Source organism: Aplysia californica, unplaced genomic scaffold (genome assembly GCF_000002075.1).
Source record: "Aplysia californica isolate F4 #8 unplaced genomic scaffold, AplCal3.0 scaffold00042, whole genome shotgun sequence".
Lineage (NCBI taxonomy): Eukaryota > Metazoa > Mollusca > Gastropoda > Aplysiida > Aplysiidae > Aplysia > Aplysia californica.
The window spans coordinates 81333-104208 of NW_004797312.1; the positions used below are offsets into that span (position 1 = coordinate 81333).

The 22876-nt window shown below is 39.3% G+C and overlaps 1 protein-coding gene and 1 long non-coding RNA gene across 2 annotated transcripts in view; both read right to left on the reverse strand.

The window, feature by feature from the left end:
* The window catches only part of LOC101850937, a 10952-nt gene extending 6494 nt beyond the window's left edge, over positions 1-4458 (reverse strand). The window contains exons 1-3 of the mRNA XM_005092188.3: positions 4284-4458; positions 1754-1946; positions 66-174 (exon numbers count right to left, since the gene is read on the reverse strand). Coding sequence (XP_005092245.2) covers positions 66-174; positions 1754-1946; positions 4284-4430 — 449 coding nt within the window. The 5' untranslated portion in view covers positions 4431-4458. The remainder of the gene's footprint in view (positions 1-65; positions 175-1753; positions 1947-4283) is intronic.
* A 16741-nt stretch (positions 4459-21199) lies between these two features.
* LOC118477216 lies at positions 21200-22153 on the reverse strand. Its single transcript, XR_004858222.1, has 2 exons — positions 21947-22153; positions 21200-21363 (listed from the first exon to the last, which is right to left on the reverse strand). It is a non-coding gene; the product is annotated as an uncharacterized LOC118477216 (long non-coding RNA).
* Positions 22154-22876: the final 723 nt, after the last annotated feature.

Here is a 22876-nt window from a genome sequence, read left to right on the forward strand (position 1 = left end):
ATATATATATATTATGTTAACAGCACCATCAAGAGATATTTAACACAAGAACAAGCCAAACTCACTCAAAACCCTGGGAAACCAAGAACTGCTGCACCATTGGTTTAATGACCGGTCCATTTGAACTGTGTTTGCCCCGTCCTGTAATTATGAGAAGGCGCTGGCCCATCTTCACTGTGGAGACAGGAAACTGATCAGTTACATTCCAAGCAGCATACAATAATAGTAACTCTGGTTGGGAAAAAAAACAACAAAGGATACAGACAGTGAGACAGAAAAAAACAGAGGAATCTAAGACAAAATCAACAACCAGGCACTTAACTTACTACACACTGTCCGCACAACTTATTCCCTCGGAACAAGAAGAAGGTAACACAAGACATGTGTCATATCACATGATGCAAGCGCAGGTAAGACACAGGTAGAGCTGACAGACATTTTAGTATAATAAATCATAATTATACATTTATCAGATGAGACGAACCAACTCTTTCCAGGTAATAACCATCACCAAAAAGTTGCCCATTTAATTTTCAGAGATAAAAGTAAAAGAATAATTATTATAGTACTGATGCATATATGTTGTAAAAACTCCTCATTGTCACTATTAAAAAGTCTTGATTTCATCATCAATTTCATTTTCATTCATCTCAGTTGCATTATCCCTGTCATGAAAGTCACACAATTATAATTATACGTTTGTTCCAGCCTCGGTCAACCTACACTGGGATTTTTTGGGTCTAATTTCACAGCTTATGGATGAGACACAAGGTGACTTTGAAGCCCTGATTTTTTTTTTCGGTCAAAAGTAGTGTCTTATACACTATGATATAATGCTACGTCATCAATCATCCATTCGGAAGAGATCGAAAAAAAATCACTTTCATCATGATCCACTGCCAGAAGTGCGACAGACATCGGCATTCCCGGTTCCCCATTCATTCCTTTGCTCGGATCCTCTGAAAAAAGCTACGTTTCCCTGTTATTTCCCTGTTAACCATTTGTTTAGGTTCTCCAAGTAGGTTGCTCTGGGCCTACCCCTGCTTTATTTGCCTTGAATTTTGCCAGTGAGAGCTAAATGTTCAAGACTTTTATGTCTATTTAGGTGTCCCAAAAACTGCATTTATTATTTTTAACAGTGAGCGTCCCACGTAGGCTTCATCAAGCACTACTTCATTTGATTTCCTTTCTTTCCACAATATTCTCAGCAGTCTCCTAAGAAACATTTCTGTTGCTTCTATTTTATTTTCACTGTCTTTAGTGAAGAAAAATATAAAAAAATATAATGCACAGCCAAGAATAAAGCAAAATACAGTGAAACAAAAGGGCCAGATACAAAACACAAGTGTGTGACACAGAGTTTTAGGAAATAAGATGACAATCCCACCCCCCATAGCATCTAAAATGTTAACAAAATACAGTCACACATACAAATACCATCTCTCTCCATCTCTCTTTTTCCTACAAAACACATACATATGTCCATCATACACTTCATACATCTATACTTTACTTATCCACACACACACACACACACACACACACACACACACACACACACACACACACACACACACACACACACACACACACACACACACATACATATAGAAAGAAGAGAGAGGGTGGGAGAAATTGAGAGAGAGAATGAAAGAGAGGGAGAGAGATAGAGATGGAGAGACAGAGACAGAGACAGAGAGTGAGAGAGAAAGACAGCAACACCACTAATGAAAAAAAGGACAAGTTTACTAACACCGTGCTTCATTCTGCAACAGGAAAGAGTGAAGTTTAACAGTAGCCTCCTTTACATAATAGCCATGTAAATCAAGTTGAAGGACTGTTGATTCTTGAATCAGGCCATCATGGTCAGGATAAAAATTGGAAAAGGTATATGCGTTGCTTTCAGCTGTTTCTGTTAGCCTTGAAAACAGCCAGGTTAGGAATTTCTGTCAATAGACAAAGATAGAAAAAAAGTTGAGATAACATATAATTATATAAAATGCATGTTCAGTCAAACCTCGTTAGGGGGCTCTCGTGGCCTAGAGGTTAAGGTGTTCGCCTCTCATTCACTAGGTCCCGGGTTCAAATCTGGATAGTCACCAAAATATCCTTTCACCTCCTTTCCTACACTCTAGAAATGTTCTCTTGTCTGCTTTCGTCTCCACTTTCTGCTCCCATCCCCTCCACCTCCTTTGCCCCATCCTCTGGACTCCTGACTCTTTCTGCAGCCTTTCTACTGCTACTCCTTGGCTCCTTCTTACTGATGTCTTTCAGCCACACCCTTGATCTTATGGTAGGAAAGATCAACACCTAGCCTTCTTGGATAAGCGTGAAAAATCTAGGAAGCTGTACCTTTCTTTAGGCACACACAATGGGGGACTCTTTGCGTACATTGGCAAAACCTGACACTAAGCCGAGCTGGCAGTACAACGAGGTTTGACTTTTAAATATAATGTATTAAGTGTGAGTGGGGGGGGGGGGGGGGGGGGGGGGGGGTGGAGGAAATTTTTTCTAATTTACATGAAGGATTTTAGTTTTTGCTTTAGGGGTAACTAAATGCAAATTCTCACAGTACCTTTAAAAGGCATTTTCAAATGCAAGAAGTATAATATATTCCGGGAACGTAGCCCCAACCACAACTGATTTGATTGATTGGGTAGATGTTTTACGGCACTATCGACACAATTTTGGTCACCAACCACAACTGAAGATTCTGAAAATTCAGACATTTAAAAAGGCATGCTCTATTTCTCCGAACGTTCTGGAAAATAAACTTGAACTCTATTTCTCCGAACAGTTTCCGTTCTCGAGATTTTTTTGATAATAATTGCGAATGGTGGCCCGTGCGTGTGTGTGTGAGTGTGAGTGCTTGTTGTGTGTGTGTGTGTGTGTGTGTGTGTGTGTGTGTATGTGTGTGTGTGTGTGTGTGTGTGTGTGTGTGTGTGTATGTGAGTACATGTGTGTGCGTAAGGTGTGAACGGGGCGTGGAGGGATTTTTTTTTCGAAGTGGCTAGCCGTACTTAAGTACGGCTAGACTGAGAGTCTAGCCGTACTTAAGTACGGCTAGACTGCCAGTCTAGCCGTGCTTAGATCTAGGTTTGGCCCTATCGACTCAAGCCTGTTAAGTACACAGGTCTCAGATCTAGATCTAGTAATTATTCAGGTTCAAATACATGCAAGTCAGTAAGGCACCTTTTGGTTTTGTCTGAAATACAAATACTTTAGGCATTGCAAACTAAAAATTTCATTTACAATTCAGCCATCAATATTAAGTACGGCTAGACTGACAGTCTAGCCGTCCTTAAGTACGGCTAGCCTGGCTGTCTACCCGTACTTAAGTACGGCTAGACAAGAAGTCTAGCCGTACTTATCTTAGGCCCTATTAACATTAGAAAACAGGAGGTTTAAAATACATGCACTGTCATTATGGCACCTGGTTTCATCTCAAATACAAATACTTTAGGTACTGCACACTAAAAATGTATATATTGACAATTCAGCAGGCCTATTTTTTGTAAATGGTGAGTCTAGCCATCATATTAAAAAGAATAAGTACGGCTAGCCTCTTCCTTTTTTTTTTAAATGAAGGATTTTAGTTTTTGCTGAGTGACTATATATAAACAAAATAGGTTACTGCCAAGGTCGATCAGTCTAGTTTTCTCGGAGTACCTTTTGAAGGTATTTTCAAATATGAAGTATAGTCCGGGAACGTACGTTGCCCCAACCACAACTCAAGTGTATCTGAATATTCAGACATTTAGAAATCTCTAGCTCTAGAAATTGAATTCGATGCAAAAAATACTTCTTCCCAGTCCTTGCAGAATGGCAGAATGAAAGATGAAGCCTTAATCTCGCAAATAACCAAAAAATCCCGAGAACGGAAACCGTTCGGAGAAATAGAGTTCAAGTTTATTTTCCTGAACGTTCGGAGAAATAGGCTCTTCGATTAAAAATCTCTAGAAATCTAGCTCTAGAAAATGAATTTGATGAAAAAAAAAATGCTTCTTCCCAGTCCTCACAGAATGGCAGAATATGAAAGGAGACATCTAAAATTTAAATCTAGCAAATAACACCAAAATCTCGAGAACGGAAACCGTTCGGAGAAATAGAGATCAAGTTTATTAAATTTTCCCGAGCTTTTGGAGAAATAGTCACTTCGTTAGGTCTGTTGTTACATTTGTTGGGGTGGTCGCTCGTTACGGAAGTGCCCATAATTTATTTTTATATTAGATCTAGAAATCTAGATCTAGATTTCTATACCCTCAGAGTAGACTAATACTTACCCAAATTCCCAGGACGGCCACTCGGGTGATATTGATAATAAGAGAGGCAATTTCTCGAATCATGAATAGGAAGACAAGCAGGAAACGCCAAGCCACAGTCCGAACTAATTTTCCTGCATTATATTCATGATATTGAGGATCTGCCATTGTGATCTCTACTTTCCATCGACTAGACTATCTAGATCTACTAACGTAGTTTGACTGACTGACCACAATTACGTCTTCCTAAATTTTACCACCTGACTGTGTTACTTAGTGGTAGCCCCTCTTTCTCTTGCACGTCTGAAAAGAGAACGCTGACATTGTTGGTTCGAGATCTAGAATCTAGATCTAGATCTAGATCTAGATCTAGAGATCTAATATCTAGACTATAGACTGACTGAGATTTTAGATTTTAGAGACCGATTGTCAAAACGGTCAAAATTAGATTAGAATTCAACTAGAGTCTAGATCTAGATCCAGAGTAAAGACTTGATTTAATTTCAATAGGGGGAAAATGAAACCTGCACTCCACCACAGACAAAATGTCACAAAATGACAGACGACAATTATTCATGCGTCAACTGTCGATCGACGGGATTATAATATTGTTGTTTGGGTTGGCCTTTGACCTGTGCCAAGTCGTAGCCTAGATCTTTTTCTTAGAAAAAGCCAAGTTGCCAGATTGATACAGCCGGCCGAAGTAGACCAAAACAACGCCAAATTTAATTTATTAAGTCGCGTCCTGTCTCAAGCAGCTAATGGCCCTGACATTGTTTGATAACACTTTGAAAACGAGTTTTTTAAAATCAAATATTATTATATTATCAGATTGGCCCAACAGTATCTTCTCTAGTACCTGTGTGTCATTGGTACTATGGTTTATTCTTTTCAATTTGTTTACATCATCTTTATAAATAGCCTGCTATTTCTATTGTTGGCCTTAGTATAAGTATAAGAACATATTATAATTATTTAACAGCCTTGGGCCAATGATTATGGCCTTGGGCTAAGTGTTAGGAGTTCATCTTTCCATTAACAATTATTATTATACCTATTTTCATTTAGTCTAAAATCCATCCATTTCTCATTCGCGCCAGTGTTCTTTGACCTTTTGATGAGTTATAGCCCGTTGTAACACGCTCAGCAGAGCACTCGTGTAACAAAGACTTGGTTTTGGTGTACCGCTTTCACGCCAGTTGACTACCGCAAGCCAAAAACACTATCATTCTTCGTCAATAAACACTTGGGCTATTAAAGGCCTAAAAGTAAGAGATGGCTTGCACCTGAAATGAGGATTTAGCTTCAAATTTTTTATTATCCTTTAATTTAGCAGCTATTGCGTCATTTTACCAAGTATTATGCCTCAAATAGATATATTTTCTAAATTGCTTTTGAAAGGTTGTTATACTACTTCTGAGGACAAATTTTGAATCAAAATTACATTGCCCTCGAAATCATATTTTTCTGTACATTTTTTTGGGTGGGGGGGGGGGGGGGGGGGGGCTAAAAGTCCGAGTTTATGTTAATGGATTTAAATTTAAATGAAACTTGGCAGAGATGTGGTTCAAATAAAGCCCTAGCATTTTAATAAGCCTCTCGTGTACGTTCTTATTTGAATCAGACAAGAATTGTTTTTCCAAGGCAAATAACATAATTTAATGTGACCACATGTAATTCTTTTGCTGAAAAAAGCGTTTCTGAAGTTCGTATCTCTTCTCTGCAAAGAGTTCTGTCTGGCAAAGTTCCAAAAGAAGCTCAAACGAAGGCTGTGTCATTCTAGCCTAAGGAACTTTTCACATTTCTCGTCGCCTTGCATGATCCCTGGAAACAAATAATGAAACTCGCCTCATGTTGATCTTGATTCAACTAAGCAGGGTTTGTCCAATGTTTATGGCGTCTTTTCTCAACTGCTCTCCTCCTTTTCAAACACAGTCACAGTACTGTGAAGCAAGCCTCTTCACTCGTAGCGCCATCATGGACAAATTGTGGCTGACTTATTTACAAACACAGCACGCTACAACAGTGGTTTTGCGCACACATCCGGCAAAAAAGTTCGCCAATAGGCCAAAAAACTAGTAGATCTACATGTATCGTTTCTGAACTAGTGGACACGAACGACAGAAATGAATAGTGGAATAGACAGATTCGCCTCCTCCCAATAAAAGTTCGGGTCGTTTCTGTTCCAGTGGACACGTGCATGGCCTATACATAGTGCAACCATTTTCGACCCGTGCACATCTCAGCACTTCTATCGAGAGGTAAGCGAGCGGTGAGCACAATGGTCGTAGCACATTTTACTAAAAGCCGACTAAAAACCGACATGCAGTTTCGATAACTACAGCGGGGTCGTTTCTTGGCAAATCATTTATATCAAAGAAAGAGCAGGGACAAACAGGTTTTTGGATTGTTTAGAGATGGCAAGATAGGTGGATTGTCAATGAAATAGATGATTTTGGATACATGAATGGAAGAGAGCAGGGACAAACAGGTTTTTGGATTGTTTAGAGATGGCAAGATAGGTGGATTGTCAATGAAATAGATGATTTTGGATACATGAATGGAAGAGAGAGAGAGGGGGGGGAGAGAGAGAGAGAGAGAGAGAGAGAGAGAGAGAGAGAGAGAGAGAGAGAGAGAGAGAGAGAGAGAGAGAAATGGAGATGCGTAATCGGGTCTGGAATTGTGATATGGGGCTATGTAGATCCAATTGGTCCGAAGTAAAAAAAAAAAAATAATAAAAGAAATACATTATTGCCCCATTCGTCTGAAATTGCCTTCCGTAACTTGTTTATAAAAATATCAATAATGATGAGAATAGATAGCATTTGTTTGTTCGCAAAATTCCACTCAACAGCAGCTCTATACGATTTACGAGCCATACATGTATTATTTCCCCAGCAGATCTGATGGCACCCTGAAACAATCTAACTTCCTAGGAAGCATACAGTGCACGCTGCCATTCTATATAATATGCGCTAAAACACTAACATACTGACAGGATCTTTCGCTGTCAATGGCTGGGTACACATTCCCACCAGGGTGAAGTGAGGAACATTTCGTATAAAGTGCCTTTCCCAAGGATACAACGTCCGGCCTGGGGCTCGAACCTCTGAAACTGCAATCTCACGATTAAGTCCCGTAGCCTAACCACTACACTACCGACGCCACACAACACTTGTTGGAAAAGTTGCCCTCAGTTTTATCGTACAAATCGTGCCTTTTCTGCCCAGTCACATTTAATTTTGATGACTCCATCGTGTACTTGATTCGATGTATGCTTTGTGTGTTTATCGTCTCTTTCGGTTTTAGTTTTAGTAAGAGTTTTAAGGCACGCAACACAATAAGGTCATATAAGTGCCGAAGATAAGAGGTGTTACAAGAGAGTAACAAAGACAAAAATGAAGGAGGAGAGATAAGGGCAATAGATGTTAGATAGATGTTAGATAGGAAAGTTTAGTTTGAGTAAAGGTTTTACGGCGCTCGCAATTACATAAGGTCCTATGAGTGCCAAGGGGTGGACGTTAACAGAGAAGTCCTTACAGGGAATCAGACTTACTCTGCTCTCCTCCCTAGCTTCAACAGCACAACGTCTGCTTCGACTATAAAGGCACCCCGGAAATAGTGGGTCACAAGAGTGTGACAAACATGCAAAAGAAGTAGAGGAAAAATGACAATAGTAAGGATTAGGAAAGAAAAAGCAGCAGTTTCTTGTTGTAGATCAAGCACAGTTATGAGCGTTACATTGATGAATCAGCCTATTTACAATTCTGCTGTGCATGAACGAGAAATGTCCCCCTTTGGGAATGGCCTAAAGACACTTCGATAGGAAAGAAGAAGCAAACCACACCAGAGCACCCGCCAACCACCCACTTTATCGTCTGTGTAATGACACACCACACTACAAGCTGCGAGACAATCAGCAGAGATAAATTTAGTGCTGTCCTAAAATGCTCTCGATACAAAACATGTATCGGTGGGTTATCGAGACGACAATGTTAGTGAGGCGGATGCACTGTGCTGGCAATATTGAGAGAAAGAGGTACATCTATTCCCGCGTCACCGGTTGTCCTATGGCAAGTTCACCGGGGTCAAGAGCTGATATCGAGACGTTAAGGTGTCGAAAATGGTTGCACTGGAATTAAAAGAAGTAGGGAAGAAAATCTTAAACAAAAATTAAAAAGTACAAAACAGTTTTTGTGGGGGAAAAGTCTTGTCATTTATTGCTTTAATACATTGCACTTGGGCTTCGGTGAATATTAATATTTTACACAGTAAAACATACAAACTGGCTGATATATTGTACAGTCAGTGGTATATCATATAGTATAAATATATATACAAATTAAGAAGACTCGTTGGATGACCTAATGCAGAGGCAGCTCATGGTGACATAATAGCAGAATGACATGGCAATAAGGTTAACATTGTTGGCCAGCTGTGAAAATGTACCGAACAAAAAATTTTGAATTCTTCTAAAATTGCTGTTTCTTTATATTTGGTATCGGTTTCATGCGCTCAAGAAATATTATTTTGTCGAAATCCAAATTTTAGATTTCGAAAAAAAGAAACCAATAAAAAAAAACATAATAAAGGAACATGTCATATTGTTAATACACAAATGAAATTTTGTTTTCTCTTCTGTAACATTTCGGTTTCTGGGCTTAGTTCTACGTTTCAAAAGCTTGCCAACGGTATGGGGGGGGGGGGGGGGGGGGGTCTGATGAATAATTGATTTGCGACAGTTCTGATGGTCAATTGTATGATTTGCGACAGTTCTGATGGTCAGTTGTATGATTTGCGACAGTTCTGATGGTCAATTGTATGATTTGCGACAGTTCTGATGGTCAATTGTATGATTTGCGACAGTTCTGATGGTCAATTGTATGATTTGCGACAAAAACAGCCACTTCACCCCCAAAAGCATTGCATCTGTGTCCAAGAGGAAATGTAAAAATTTACCGGTCGCCTTTTTACAGGTAAATCTCTACCTTATTTTACTCTTTGTTTATTGCATATAAGTCGTCTATCACAAACAAAACAAAAATCATTTTTAAAAACATCTTGTACGAAATTCTGAACAAAATTGCGGTCCATAGAAGAGAATCTCTTCCTATGCCTTGCAGAGGGATGAAGGATCCCCTCCTCATCTTCCCTGAGAGGAAGTGATTCAGGGACTTCATCCCTTTGAAATAAACGCAGATTATTCGTCTTGGTCTAGGCTCTCTGATTTGGAAAACTTAATATCTAAAGTGGACAGGAGTTCTCCTTTTCCTTCTGATGGACAAGCTGAGGAGAGGAAAAAGAAGGGCTTTAGGGACTCACCATCATTGTTTAGTTTTATAGTTGAAAGAGTTTTACAGCACTTGCATGCAACATAATTTGGTCATATGAGTGCCAATAATCAGAGATGTAACTGAAGAGAAACATGCAAAGAAAAGAAGGAGGAGAGGTAAGGGCGATAAATGTTTCATAGGAAAGAATGAGCAAAGCACAACCAGATTACTATTCAACCATCTACCACTACCACCGATCTTTAGAAGAATAAAAAAAAATCCCCATTCAAACCTGCTTCACTGAACATAAATGTTCTTCGCCCACATGGACTATGTAGATACTTTAGGACGTGTGCTACTCTAAACAGACAACAAGAGCTAACTGGTGCCTAGTGGAGAATCAGCATTCCAGCACAAAGGTAGAGTATGTAGTAAAATGAACTTCTCCACCCAAGAATCGAAGTCAAATCTTCTGCATGCAATCCAAATAGCCATACCAACGCATGACAGACGCCGTTCAAACCCGTTTTCAAACCAAGGCCATCTGAAGAGTCTTAAAAACTCTCTATTCTATCTTTTCATAGATGGAGGACATTACTTGTTGACCACCCCGCCCCCCTAATATGTATTTTAATGAGAAATTTAAGCAGAGAACCACCAAAAAATAGTTTACATAGATTTCATTAAGAATAATCTTTTTTTTAAATAAGAAACATTGCGGTAAACTTAGAACCCTTTTTTGTATATTTGTAGTCTTTAGAACTAATGAGCATTTGGGGAAACCACGATAGCATATCCAGGTCATCTACCTCATCTCTTAGAACGGGTTAAGAAGAAAAATACAAAACAAGGACAGTAAACAAGGATAGTAGGCCACTAGACAAAAAAAGGTTAATAAAACATGTAATGTATCTGTAGTCCTAAAAGAGGTGAGATAAGAAATATATTGTTATGATTGTGAAAATGAAAGCCATCTAAAAAGAAACTGGGACTGGCACGAGATAAAAAAAACTATCTTTACCCAGCAAATATTACTATAGTGAGGTTAAAAAAAATTTGTGGGTATCTTATTGTCTAATATCTTCTTGACTATTGAACATAGATTCTCCAACGTTTGCACAATGACTTATACTAATTCGTCTTAACTGATGAACATTTGTCAAACACCTGTACAGTGTATTCTAACAAATTCCTTAATAAATACTAGTAAAAAATCCATGTCGATGGTTTCTACTGCTTTTAAAAAGTTAACAACTCAGGTAAATATTCTAATGTATGCTAAGAACAGATGCTTTTAGAAAGAACTAACGTTCTCGAAAAAAAAAAGCGGGGGGGAGGGACATATCCAGGCACTAGAAAATGGCTTAATTAAAAAAAAAAACAAGTTTTTAAACCCCCCCCCCCCCCCCACACACACACTCACTAATTAGGTAGAGCCATTTATCAAAAATCTAGTGCTGAAACAATCTTCGGTGTACTTGCAATATCACAAAAATCTAGAACTTGTGCAACTTCTACCAGACTGGCGCTCGCAGCTGCGTAAGGTCATGTAAGCGCTAGTGACACAATTTGTTTGTTTTAGCATTAAGCATTTTCAGTTTTGGTAGGAATTGATTAAGAATTTTCCCTGATGGTGGGAGAAGACTACTCTTATCGTTTTTAGGACCAACACGGAATCTTAAATGTGCGCAACTTCATACGGGACCTCAGAGTTTTCCCCTCTTATCCAAGAAGCCGTAGTATTCGATCTTACCAACCCTAAGATCAGGGGTGATGCTGAAAGATAGCAACAGGAAGGAGCCAGGAGAAGTTGTTGAAAGAGTTAGGAGTCCAGAAGGGTGGGGGGAGGTATGGGGGGTAGAAAGTAGAGATGAAGGCAGTTAACATACATGACTAGAGAGCTAGAAAGGTGGTGAAACGAGAACATTTCAGAGAAGAAAACTCTGTTGCTATCAGGTTTTGAACCTAGTACCTATTGAATGAGAGGTGAACGAACAACGCGTTTCTAGATCCCGAGGGCCCCCGACGTGAGGTCAATTCCTGTGTGACGAAATCATTGTATCGAGTACCCCACTCTACATGGGCTGGTCCTGACAGGCATGGGCGAGGCAGTCTCCCCCCCCCCCCCCCCCTCTAAATACCCTTAATCAGTAATTATCAACCTGTCCTAGCTAGCGCTCACTTTTGCAACCTTTAAGAGATAAAATGGTTCAATCAACCAATAACATCATATCATTCCAAGCGGGGCTTTACATAAGACCTGTCACTCCTCAGGTGATTCATATCGCCCACCAAAAATGTCCAAATGTAGCGGGCTTTTCGGCCAAGTTAGTCCAAGTTGTGTCGATGGGAATCGCACAATATTTATAAACGATAAAGACTTGGAGCTTGCGCATTGCATATAGTATAGCTACTTACCACACTCGGCGTTCTTTTTCTTCTCCTTTTCATACAAGATCTGCGCCTCCTCCTTTAGGAGCACCTCACCGTAGAGCTGCTGCTTTAGCATGCGGATCTCGGTGTCCTTCTGCTTCAGCACAGCCTGCAAGGGAGCAAAAAAAAAAAAACCTTTCTACATCAAGACGGGAAATACACTCCTGGCCGCACTAATCTAACATTACACTTTACATGGGAGCACTAGGTAGCCGTTGAAGGCAACAGTGGAAGTGAAAACCAAACAGTGACCGAGTGGTCATTAATTCATTGAGAATAATATGTTGCCTGGTCATTTGACAATACTTAGAAAAGTATTGTTTTGGGACTCGTCGGCACAACTTCATTATATGCGTGCAGATTTGATAAATTATAGTATAATTCTGTTTTCTCTCTCTGACATTTGAAAAGGCTGGCGAAAATTATGAGCATACTAACATACTATGTTATGTGTTTGAAATGTTCTGCGGCATTGGCTTTTGTTCTGCTGTTAATCGGACCAAGATCTATATGTTCGCTACGTTTACATAAGTTGAATGGGATCTTTCAAACAATGTCAAGTGACAATAAGTTTCAGAATTAAAGTCACTGACAATCTCTATACAAAATAATAATATGTTAACCACGGGTCCTGCTTAAAGCAATAAACGCAGTGATCAAAAATGGCACACTGATTTCCTGCATCGGTTTGTTGAGCAGATAATTATTTTTTAAAAGCAATTTTATGTTTCTATCTCTAGTTCATCTTAGGGCAAAATGTTATAGTAAAAAAATATAAACGATTTTTTTTCTCCTCTGCTTATATACAAGTAGATGTACCTTAGTTTCTATCCTAGATATTTTAAAAATTTTGCCTGGGGTCAGGGCACACACTAAAAGTAACACAAATTGGTCAACATATTCCACTTATATTCCGATGATGTCATGGTGATTTTTGCAGTTAAGTTATTCATGATTCCAATATGGAGTCAAGTAACCGTTTACCACCGCTTCTGCTGATTGAACAGACTTGAGGATTTCAATTTCTATCTAATATTATGATTACTTAAAAGACAAAGACACGGTCACAAACATACAACAGGGTTCGATCTGTATTTTCTCATAACAGAAATGTGTGTAGACGTTAAGTACATACATTGTCAAGGCAGACGTTAATAAGCACACACACACACACACACACACACACACACACACACACACACACACACACAAATACACACACAAATACACACACATACACACACATACACACACATACACACACACAAACACACACACATATTTTAAACATTAGTATGAGACCAAACCAATTCATCTAAAAAATGAAACCATACAAAGAAAGCAAAAATATAATCGATCAACTAGTACACCTCGTCTTTTTTCATATCGTGCTAGAAGAGTACCATATTCTCTGTGTTTCTAAATGGTCATTGATGCGTACCTTCTGAATAAACTGTGGCGACCACATGAAAGGCATCACTGGAGACTCGTACTCGTACACCGAACATTCAAAGTAGGACAAGTCTTTCAGAGGTGACAGCTCATCAGACAAAGAGAAGTTGAGCGAGGAGCTACCGCTGTTCTTGTTGGACCTGATCCCCTTTCTCTTTGGTGTGATCTCCCCATCATGAAGGCCCGTCCTGCTTGAATTGGAGGACCCAGACTGCGACGACTCTTCTGGAAAACTCTCCGCGGAGCAGCTCAGCGAAGCTGCACAAGGCGTCATGGCTGCTGGAAGAGGATACATGGAAGTGACGAGTGAAGTTCAGTGCTCATGTAATATCTCAAAAAGAAGTAGGACGGAGAAAAGTACATCAAGGAACCAACAGCATATAAATAAATGATCAGTTTGTTTGAAATGCTGAGTATGGTTGTTCAAGGGAAGTTCAGTACTCGTGCAACAGTCTGAAAAAGAAGTAGGACGGAGCAGAAAACACCAAGCAATCAACAACATATAACAAGGAAATGATTATGTCTGGTTGAAATGTGAGGCAGCGTGGTGGAATCAGGCTCTCGTCAATTTTTGGGCATGTAGAGTTATTGGTATCATCTTAAAGCTTGTTCACTTGCCTTTATTTGGACGAAAAAAATATCCATTTATCTTGAATGCAAGTCGAGATATTTGCGAAAAAAAGGAGATGGGGGTCACCTTTTTTCAGAGGTAAAATTAGTGAGAAAATGGCAGCCAAAGATTAGTTTATTTCAAAAGCTTAAGAATCCGTGGTAAAATCTAACTGAAAATTTCTTTTTTTGTGTGCATTTAATCAACGTTTTTAAGAAAAATCCACACAGAAATGAGTTTTTTAAAGGTCATGAAAGGTGTTGAGCCAAAAAACAAAAATTTGATTAAAATTCACAAACCTGTGGAAAAATGAAAGTTTCTTCACTTTGATTATTATGATGAGAGCCTGATTCCATCACGCTGCCTCACAAATGAGGAGTTTGGCTCTCAAGAGAAGTTCAGTGTTCATGAAACATTCTCAAAGAATACACCAGAATACACCAAGCAACTAGATCCCCAACAAATAAAATAAATGATGCAATTGGCTAGTCAAGTGTAATTCATGGAACATAGCAACTCCTAAGAGTTTGGAGGAAGATGAGCCTTAAAAAAAGTTTTAGTGATAGTTTTACGGCACATGCAATACAAAGGGTTTGAACTTCATGATGTATAGTTTTGAGAATAAAAGGTGTTAAAGATTCACTCTTAAAGCAAAAATAATTTACACTTCATTTGTTAAGTGAAAAAATACAGCTCAGACTGTCTCAATCCTTTGACACACTGTGCAGAGCATCTGCGTCAGTAATAAGTATTTTGTAGCTGAACATCTTTGCAAAGTATGTTAACAAATCTCAGTTTATTTAGATCTAATTCGACTGTGAATATTTTAAAGCACCTGTAGCCACAATTGTTAGGCCAATATTAGTATTTCATCTTCTTTACCATCGATAAAAATCACCAATCAGTTTCGCATGGTCTTAAAGGCATTGCCAAATGGAATTGAAAATTGAGCAGAACGCCATCCCAGCTGGAGACAGAAACTTACGTTCGATGAAACGCCTCACAACTGTCAGTCTACCCTTGTCACTGGACAAAGCTTTCTCCTGACTTCGGCTGCATTCCATTGATCCCTGAAAGGAAGAACATAAGAAAGTCGAGGAAATACAATCTTCACTGATGAAAAAGATGACTTAATGTTGCGTTGATATTATCCTAATGTCACATTTAACTATCTCACACAGATACTATCTATCACTTGAGGTGATTATGCACCTTCACATAGCCTCCACACTTTCTCTGTGGGAAATCTGCTCTTTATTTATTTCCACTCAATTCCAGAGTATTAGCCACCAACAACAGCTCTCTATCTAGGCTAGATCTACATCTATAAAAGTATTTTGCGCTATAATCTTCACACTTGTCTTGTTTGTGGTATGGTCGCTTATCTTTTAACTTGTTTGTTCTTCAATGTTTGAACACTTCATAGAAACCAACGTTGAAAATTTTGGATATTTATAGTGGGTGCCCACTAGCGAGAGCGGATCGGGTCGGGTCGGGTCATTTTCTGGTGGTTTCAATGCAAACTACAACCCCACTGCGATTGTACCTGACCACCTGGAAGTTGAAGTAGAGAAACATTTAACCTCAATGGCTTCAAGGGCTCCTTTCCGCAGTTCCCTGTTGCAGTGCTGCGGCAGCCTGGAATCCCATAAACATGGTTTCAACAGTTACATCGATAACTTTCTGTTATCAAAGATCGTTCATAAGAAGAAAGCTTTAGTTCGCTCGGCCAAAAAAGTATCCGCAGAAGTGCGCGCATTAGTTCAGACGGTGCTGCAGTCTTTGTTTTGAAGCTCTCTTTCCTTTCTCCAAAAGAAGAATAGGAATAGCACAGTTTTTTTTATTTTCGCTTTTATTGTTTCTCACACAAGTAGGGTAACTCTGTTTGCAAAGTCTGCACTTTTTCGAAGAGGGCGCCACCGGATTTTGAGTGTCAACATGGACACGTGTCTCAGCCTTGTTGTGATTGTCTGCAAACCATCTGACAGCGCAGTTCTCTGGCCTGAAAACAAACCCGTTTGTTTTTGTAGGTCACCGACCAAGTCGATCGGTTTGTGCCACAATGGCCGCTTTGCACCATCAATTTGGCTAGCCCCGACTACCAGATCGACCTGACCCTACCTGACCTGACCCGATCGTGTGCGTGTGCACCCTCTATTGCAGTACACTAATCCCAACAGTAAAAGAATATTCACATAAGCCGTAAAGACCACGGACAAGCTCTTTCGTCCGATAAAACATTGGGAAAAATAGTTCAATTCATTTGTTTACATTCGACAGTTTTCGATATATTTTAATCTACTCAAGATGCACAGCCCTTAGGTCTGAGCCACCAATCCGCCGACTGGACGTCACAGCACGTGGACACGTGGAGCGGAGTGAAAACTCACCGATAACCTCGGCTGCTCACCGCTCAAATCTCGGGATTGTTTACTCAAATACATTAGCGCACGTGGGGCTATGCTCTAAATTATTAATCAGGATTTTTTAATGACTGCCTTTCTTTCACCACAGCAACTCAAGCAAGTCAGAGGCGTAGTCTGGCTTTGGAATTTAGAATCATTACACAACATAACTTTAATAACTGGACGTTCCCTTTTTTGTTATGTGCTTGAATTCGCTTTGAGTCAACGATTTGTTTGCACCATGAGGGACAAGAAGTCATTCAAACACACTTTTACCATTCTTCGAAAGGTTGCGCTTCAGCTCTACTCCCATTTTAATAGAGAGGCAAAGAGAGGAGCTTTGTACCATGATAGAGGGAATCCGAAAGAAAGAACTAGACATGCCTTAGGTTTGAACAGAAGCACATTGTCAAGATGGATAAAACGGCACGATATGGGTGAAGAGACTTTCCTAGCTAAAAGAGGGCGGCCTTTGAAGACTGAGTTTCAATAGGGAGGTTGTCTGATGAGCATTTGTCCAGATGTTTGAAAGAAATGAATTTGTTACTCTAAAAAAGTTGAAAAGATGGTTGTCCGATAATCATGATATAAATATATCGAAGACATGCCTTTGGAAAACAGTGAGACGTGTTGGGTTTACGTTCAGGAAATCATATGGTGGGGGAAATTTACTGTGCGAAAGGAATCATATTGTTGCTTTAAGTTTAAGAAGTAAGAACTTGAGAGAGTTGAAATACGTGCGTGAGAAAGGATGAGCTTTCCTTCTTAGACGAAACTTTTATAAACACTCACCATGTTTTTCAAAAAGAATGGTAGTCAAAGGACGAACACAATGAAAGGCAAATATTTCGAAATTGGATTATTGAAATTTTTTACCTACACTGGACAAACCATCTTGTTTAGTGATGGATAATGCGTCATATCACAACGTAGTGGAAGAAGAGGACAAAACTCCAACAAGTGCAAGCAGGAAAGGGGAGATAAAAGATTGGCTCAATAAAGAGAGCATACCAGTTGCACCGTCTCAGCTTAAACATGAGCTCCTTTTGCTCGAAAGCAGAGAAGCCAAAATATTTCAAGTTGATAAAATTGTGGAACAGCACGGACACATTTGCCTGTTATAAAAACACAGTTTTGGTGCTTCAATTAGTGCTCAAGTCACACTCTTCAATAGGCAAAAAGTTGGCATTTTTTCCCCTCTACCTCATAACGAATAGTTTTTTTTCTCTTTCTTTTCTTTGTTTTTACATGAATTTAGATCTATCTTTATGAAAAGTCCCACCACATTTATAATTTGTCACCCAAGAATGATCGTAGTTTTAACATTGGATATCTTAGTGTCGCTATGTACAGTGTGTTTGCTAATTGCTGTGTGTTTGTGTGTGTGTGTGTGTGTGTGTGTGTGTGTGTGTGTGTGTGTGTGTGTGTGTGTGTGTATGTGTGATAAACACAGGCAAACAGTTCACTGGCGATGTCTCTGTCTGATCGTGCAATCGACAAACATGTGCCTTCTCCTGTCTATTTCTTCTGTTGAAACACGCAAGGCTTGATGATACACGATACACGTTACTTGAGAGTTGCTTGTGAAGATTGGACTCTGCCAGGCTGAGATTGTAGCTAAAATAGCCCACAAACTGTCAAAAGTACAATTCTATTTCTGCTTGGTCGTAGGGGGCACAAGTGAAGTACCGTATCTGATTTGTAAGAGTTTAAAAAAAAAGTTTAGAGACATCAGAAAAAAAATAATGAAAAAGAAAAACACAAATTTTTAAAAAATCCACAAAAACCCCCAAACAAACCCCCCCCCCCAAAAAAAACAAAACAAAAACAAAACAAACTACAAAACAACAACAACAACCTCGAAACAGCCTGGTAGTACATCATTTGGTACTTTTCTGTTTCGCTAAAAGAGAAACGTTAACAACAAAGAAAAAAATACTATCACAAATTTGGTTGGTGTGGGGCGGTACTCCTTTGATGTTTCTTGGTCTTGTTTTTTTAAAAATAATAACATTTTTTCCCCAGTACAGTTCATTTAAAAATCCGAAGAAAGTTCCTGCCTCCCACTCCGGGTGTTAACCCAAGGCGAAAGTAAATTACGTCATGTTTTCTTTCTCTACGGACGTAAAACAAAATAATAAAAGTTAGAGAAGGCATGTGAGAGGCAGAAAGAGAGAGAGAGAGAGAGAGAGAGAGAGAGAGAGAGAGAGAGAGAGAGGGGGGGGAGAGAGAGAGAGAAAGAGGGAGAGAGAGACAGAGAGAGAGAAAGAGAGAGAGAGACAGAGAGAGAGAAAGAGAGAGAGAGAAGGGGGGAGGGAGGGAGAGAGAGAGAAGGGGGGAGGGAGGGAGAGAGAGAGAAAGAGTGAGAGAGAGAGAGAGAGAGAGAGAGAGAGAGAGAGAGAGAGAGAGAGAGAGAGAGAGAGAGAGAGAGAGAGAGAGGGGGAAGAGTTGCTTCACGGTTCAGCGCTACTCGCCAGGCTATTGTTCAAAAACACCAACGCGCGCCCTTATGCAATCATTTCCCCGCTACAGGTAATCGATGTTTTTTTTGTTTAAGAAAAATCTAGGGGCTGGCCCAGATAGGAGAAAGATCAAAGAACCTAGAGTCGGCAAAGCGGCGCCAGGGGAGATTTAATTTTAGTGCCCAACAGTACCGTTAAAAAACATATTTTGCCCCTTTACATTTTCCTAATTTTTTGCTTGTGAGAAGGGTCATGTATTTCCAGTTTAAAAAATATATAACGAGCTTTAAAGCGATTAGTTCAAGGTCAGGGCACATCCGGCGCAAAATATTACCAGCCTAACTCCATGGTGCTCCGTTAGGAGAGCCTGTCTTTGTCCCATAATGTTCATGATTAAATTTCGTTGTCCTTTTTTTGTCCCAATCGTTTTCATCCTACATTGATTTGACCACTTACACTGGCCAACACGTTTTTTTGTGGTATAAGGTTTAAAACTTGTTCCAAGCTAATTTAGGGTCTCTGATTCCAGAAAGGGCATTGGTTTTTTTTAGTATCATGTCACGTATTTTGCTCTTTGAATATGTGATTCTTCTTCTGTCAATGATTCCTTCAGGAGGTTTTAACCAGCATAGCCTATTGTTTGTTTTCAAACTTCACTTTAATGAATCGAAGTAGCATTTTGAACCTTTAACTGTGAAATTTTTTCATTAAAAATAAGTAAGTGAATAATAATAGTTAAATTATGACAATGTTCCTGGGTTTTTTATAAGTCTTTTACGGTGCTCACAACTGCAGGAGGTTATATGAGCGCACAAGACACATTAAACATTTTTCGGTTGTTGTAAGAAATTTTGATTTTTTTCCGGATGGCCGCCGAAGCCTACTCTTATCGATTTTGAACCACCAAATGATCTTTAACGTGTGCAATTTGCACTTACGACCTCCTCGGTTTTTTACCCTTGTCCGAGAAGGCTAGGTGTAGATCTTTCCTACCATAAGATCAGGGGTGTGGCTGAAAGACAGCTGTAAGAAGGAGCCAAGGAGTAGCAGTAGAAAGGCTGCAGAAAGAGTCAGGAGCTCAGAGGAGGGGGCAATGTAGGTGGATGGGTGGGGGCAGACAGTGGATGCGAAAGCACACAACAGAACATTGCAAGAGAACAGGAAAGCATGTGAAAGGAGACAATTTAGAAAGAAAACTTTTCGTCGTTCTCCTGGTTCGAACTCATGACCTATTGAAAGAGAGGCAAATACCTCAATCTCTTAGTCACGAGAATCCCCTGTGTGGTCCATGTTTGGCAGTGATAGCAAAGAGTTGGTATAATGATTAACATGTTGAGTTGATTGTTTGTCTCAATTGAAAGGTTTTGATTGGAGATGACGGGTGATAGTTGATATATGACTCCATTTGCCTTTTGTACTTTGACCACAAAATACTGAAATAGTGTTTACGTTGCTTTGGTTTGAACACCCAAGTGGCCTCTTTAGTGTCACCGTTTTGCACTCTGCCGTCGTAAGCAGAAGGTCTGAGTTCGATTCCCCTTGAGGGGAGAGAGATTTTGATAAATTATCAAGGTCTTTCTGTTGGGACTTTGTATCACTTTCAGCACAGTTTGGCTCACACACAGCCTGCTGCCTCAATGATCTAAATTGTGTGGATGAGGGCATAAAAACACATTCATAAAAAACGGGTAACAGTGCGTTTTTTTTTTTTTCTCCAATACCTGTCCTAATTTAAAGCTGTCTTCTTGTCTCTGGTGCTATCAGTGTTGTCGCAGCGTTTTCGTGTAATCAGTTTCGTTGTTTTGTTTTTTCATTTCAGGATCCTCTTGGGCTCTAGACTGAATGGCCGTGAGTTTAAATTCCGTTAGGGGTCCGACGTTGGATCCTTGGAAAGGTTACTTCACATGAATCTTCCTTTCGTCATCTATGTGGTAATGGGCATTATTATCATCATTATTATTATTATTATTATTATTATTATTATTATTATTATTATTATTATTATTATTATTGTTATTATTATTATTATTATTATTATTATTATTATTATTATTATTATTATTATTATTATTATTACCATATTGTTGTTGCTGTTATTAGTATTTTATTATTATTGTTTTATTATTGTTTTTGTTATTGTTATTATTGTTTACATTACCTCATTATATAAACAAACAACACACACATACACACTCACCCCTCCTACTCACACCCCCCCCCCCCACACACACACATACAAACCCCTCCCCCCCACACACATATGCGCCCACATTCGCAGAAAGACAAGAAAAGGAACTCGGGCTGAACATACCATCCTTCCAATAGGGGAATTTCTTTTAATGTCCAAAATGTACAGGAAATTTTCTTTTTAAATCGAAACTTGTGGGTGGCTGAAGCCCTGTGAACGATACAGTCTTCAGAACTGTGCTCCGGTAGCGAGTTCTATCAGCCCAGAAGAACGGCAGCCTGTCAGATGTGAAAACAAAAACATGAAAGAAAGGAACATAATTAGAGCTTTTTTCCTCTCATCTATCCGTATAAGAATGATTCATACTCATTTACTGATTTGCTAATTGGCACGCCACTTTTCATTGTCCACCATAGGCCAGCGAGAAAACAAAAACATAATTGTTTATTTTAAAATTCTGGGCTGATGATAATTGCCATCCAGTTTCTAGTAAATCCAAATCTATGATACTTATCAACGTTCAAAAATCTCTAAACTAGTGAAGAAACTGTCAAGGACGGCTACTCTTATTCAGGAGTAAAAGTGATGTAGACAGGTGGATTGCATGTACAGCGCTCTTACACGTATAAAATAATGGGAGTTTCTTATTGCAAAGGAGGGAGTGGAAGTGGTCGTTTGTACAGGTCTTTGTCTTGGACAAAAGGCCGTTAGAGCAGGTCAGACTGTTTTAAAATACAGGAATTGGCCTTATCAAAATTAGTTTTGCTTTGGTTTTGTATAGACGTAAGAGGTGCAAAAAGGCTCCTGAGCGAAAAAAACCAATAAAACAATAACAACAACAACACAGAACAAAGAACTGACCGAGCTTTTGACCAGGACTTGAGCGTCACTTGATAAGGCAGTATCTCCGTTGTCAGTTGCGCGAACTATAAAGGTCACGTCCCCGGAGGTCAAGGCAGAGACAAGAGTTATCTGCCCAGTGTGGGCGTCAATGGCGAACTGATCTGTCCCGTTTCTCAAAGAGTATGTGACCATTCCGTTATCTCCCATGTCACCATGTGTCGCACTAACCTGAGAAAGAGAAGTTGTTTGACCTGAAGTCCTGAAGTGAGCAGGAATGGACATGTGAACACATTATCCTATTTCACGGCAGGTGCTTAAATGATCATACGCAATCATGTTGATTACATTAAAGTATCCAGTCTGTTCAAATTGTAATTTCCAAATCTCAGTTTCAGGTCATCGGTTGGCAAAACGAAAATACTTTCCTCATCAATACGCCTTTTAAAAAAATGAGTGAAAGCTCATTTGCTTTTCATGGTCTCAAAATCTGGAATATATTGTCTGGTAATTTAAGAGAGATCAAACCGTTTAATTCAATTACAATTCAGCTCAATTCATGTTTGTTCATTGATCAAAGAGACATAAATACGCAGATTGTTTTAGAAATACAGTAGTAGTAGTAGTAGTAGTAGTAGTAGTAGTAGTAGTAGTAGTAGTAGTAGTAGTAGTAGTAGTAGTAGTAGTAGTAGTAGTAGTAGTAGTAGTAGTAGTAGTAGTAGTAGTAGTAGTGGTAGTAGTAGTGGTAGTAGTAGTAGTAGTAGTAGTAGTAGTAGTAGTAGTAGTAGTAGTAGTAGTGGTAGTAGTAGTGGTAGTAGTAGCAGCAGCAGAAGAAGAAGAAGAAGAAGAAGAAGAAGAAGAAGAAGAAGAAGAAGAAGAAGAAGTAATAGTAGTAGTAGTAGTAGTAGTAGTCGTAGTAGTAGTATAGTATAGTATTCTAGTAGTAGTAGT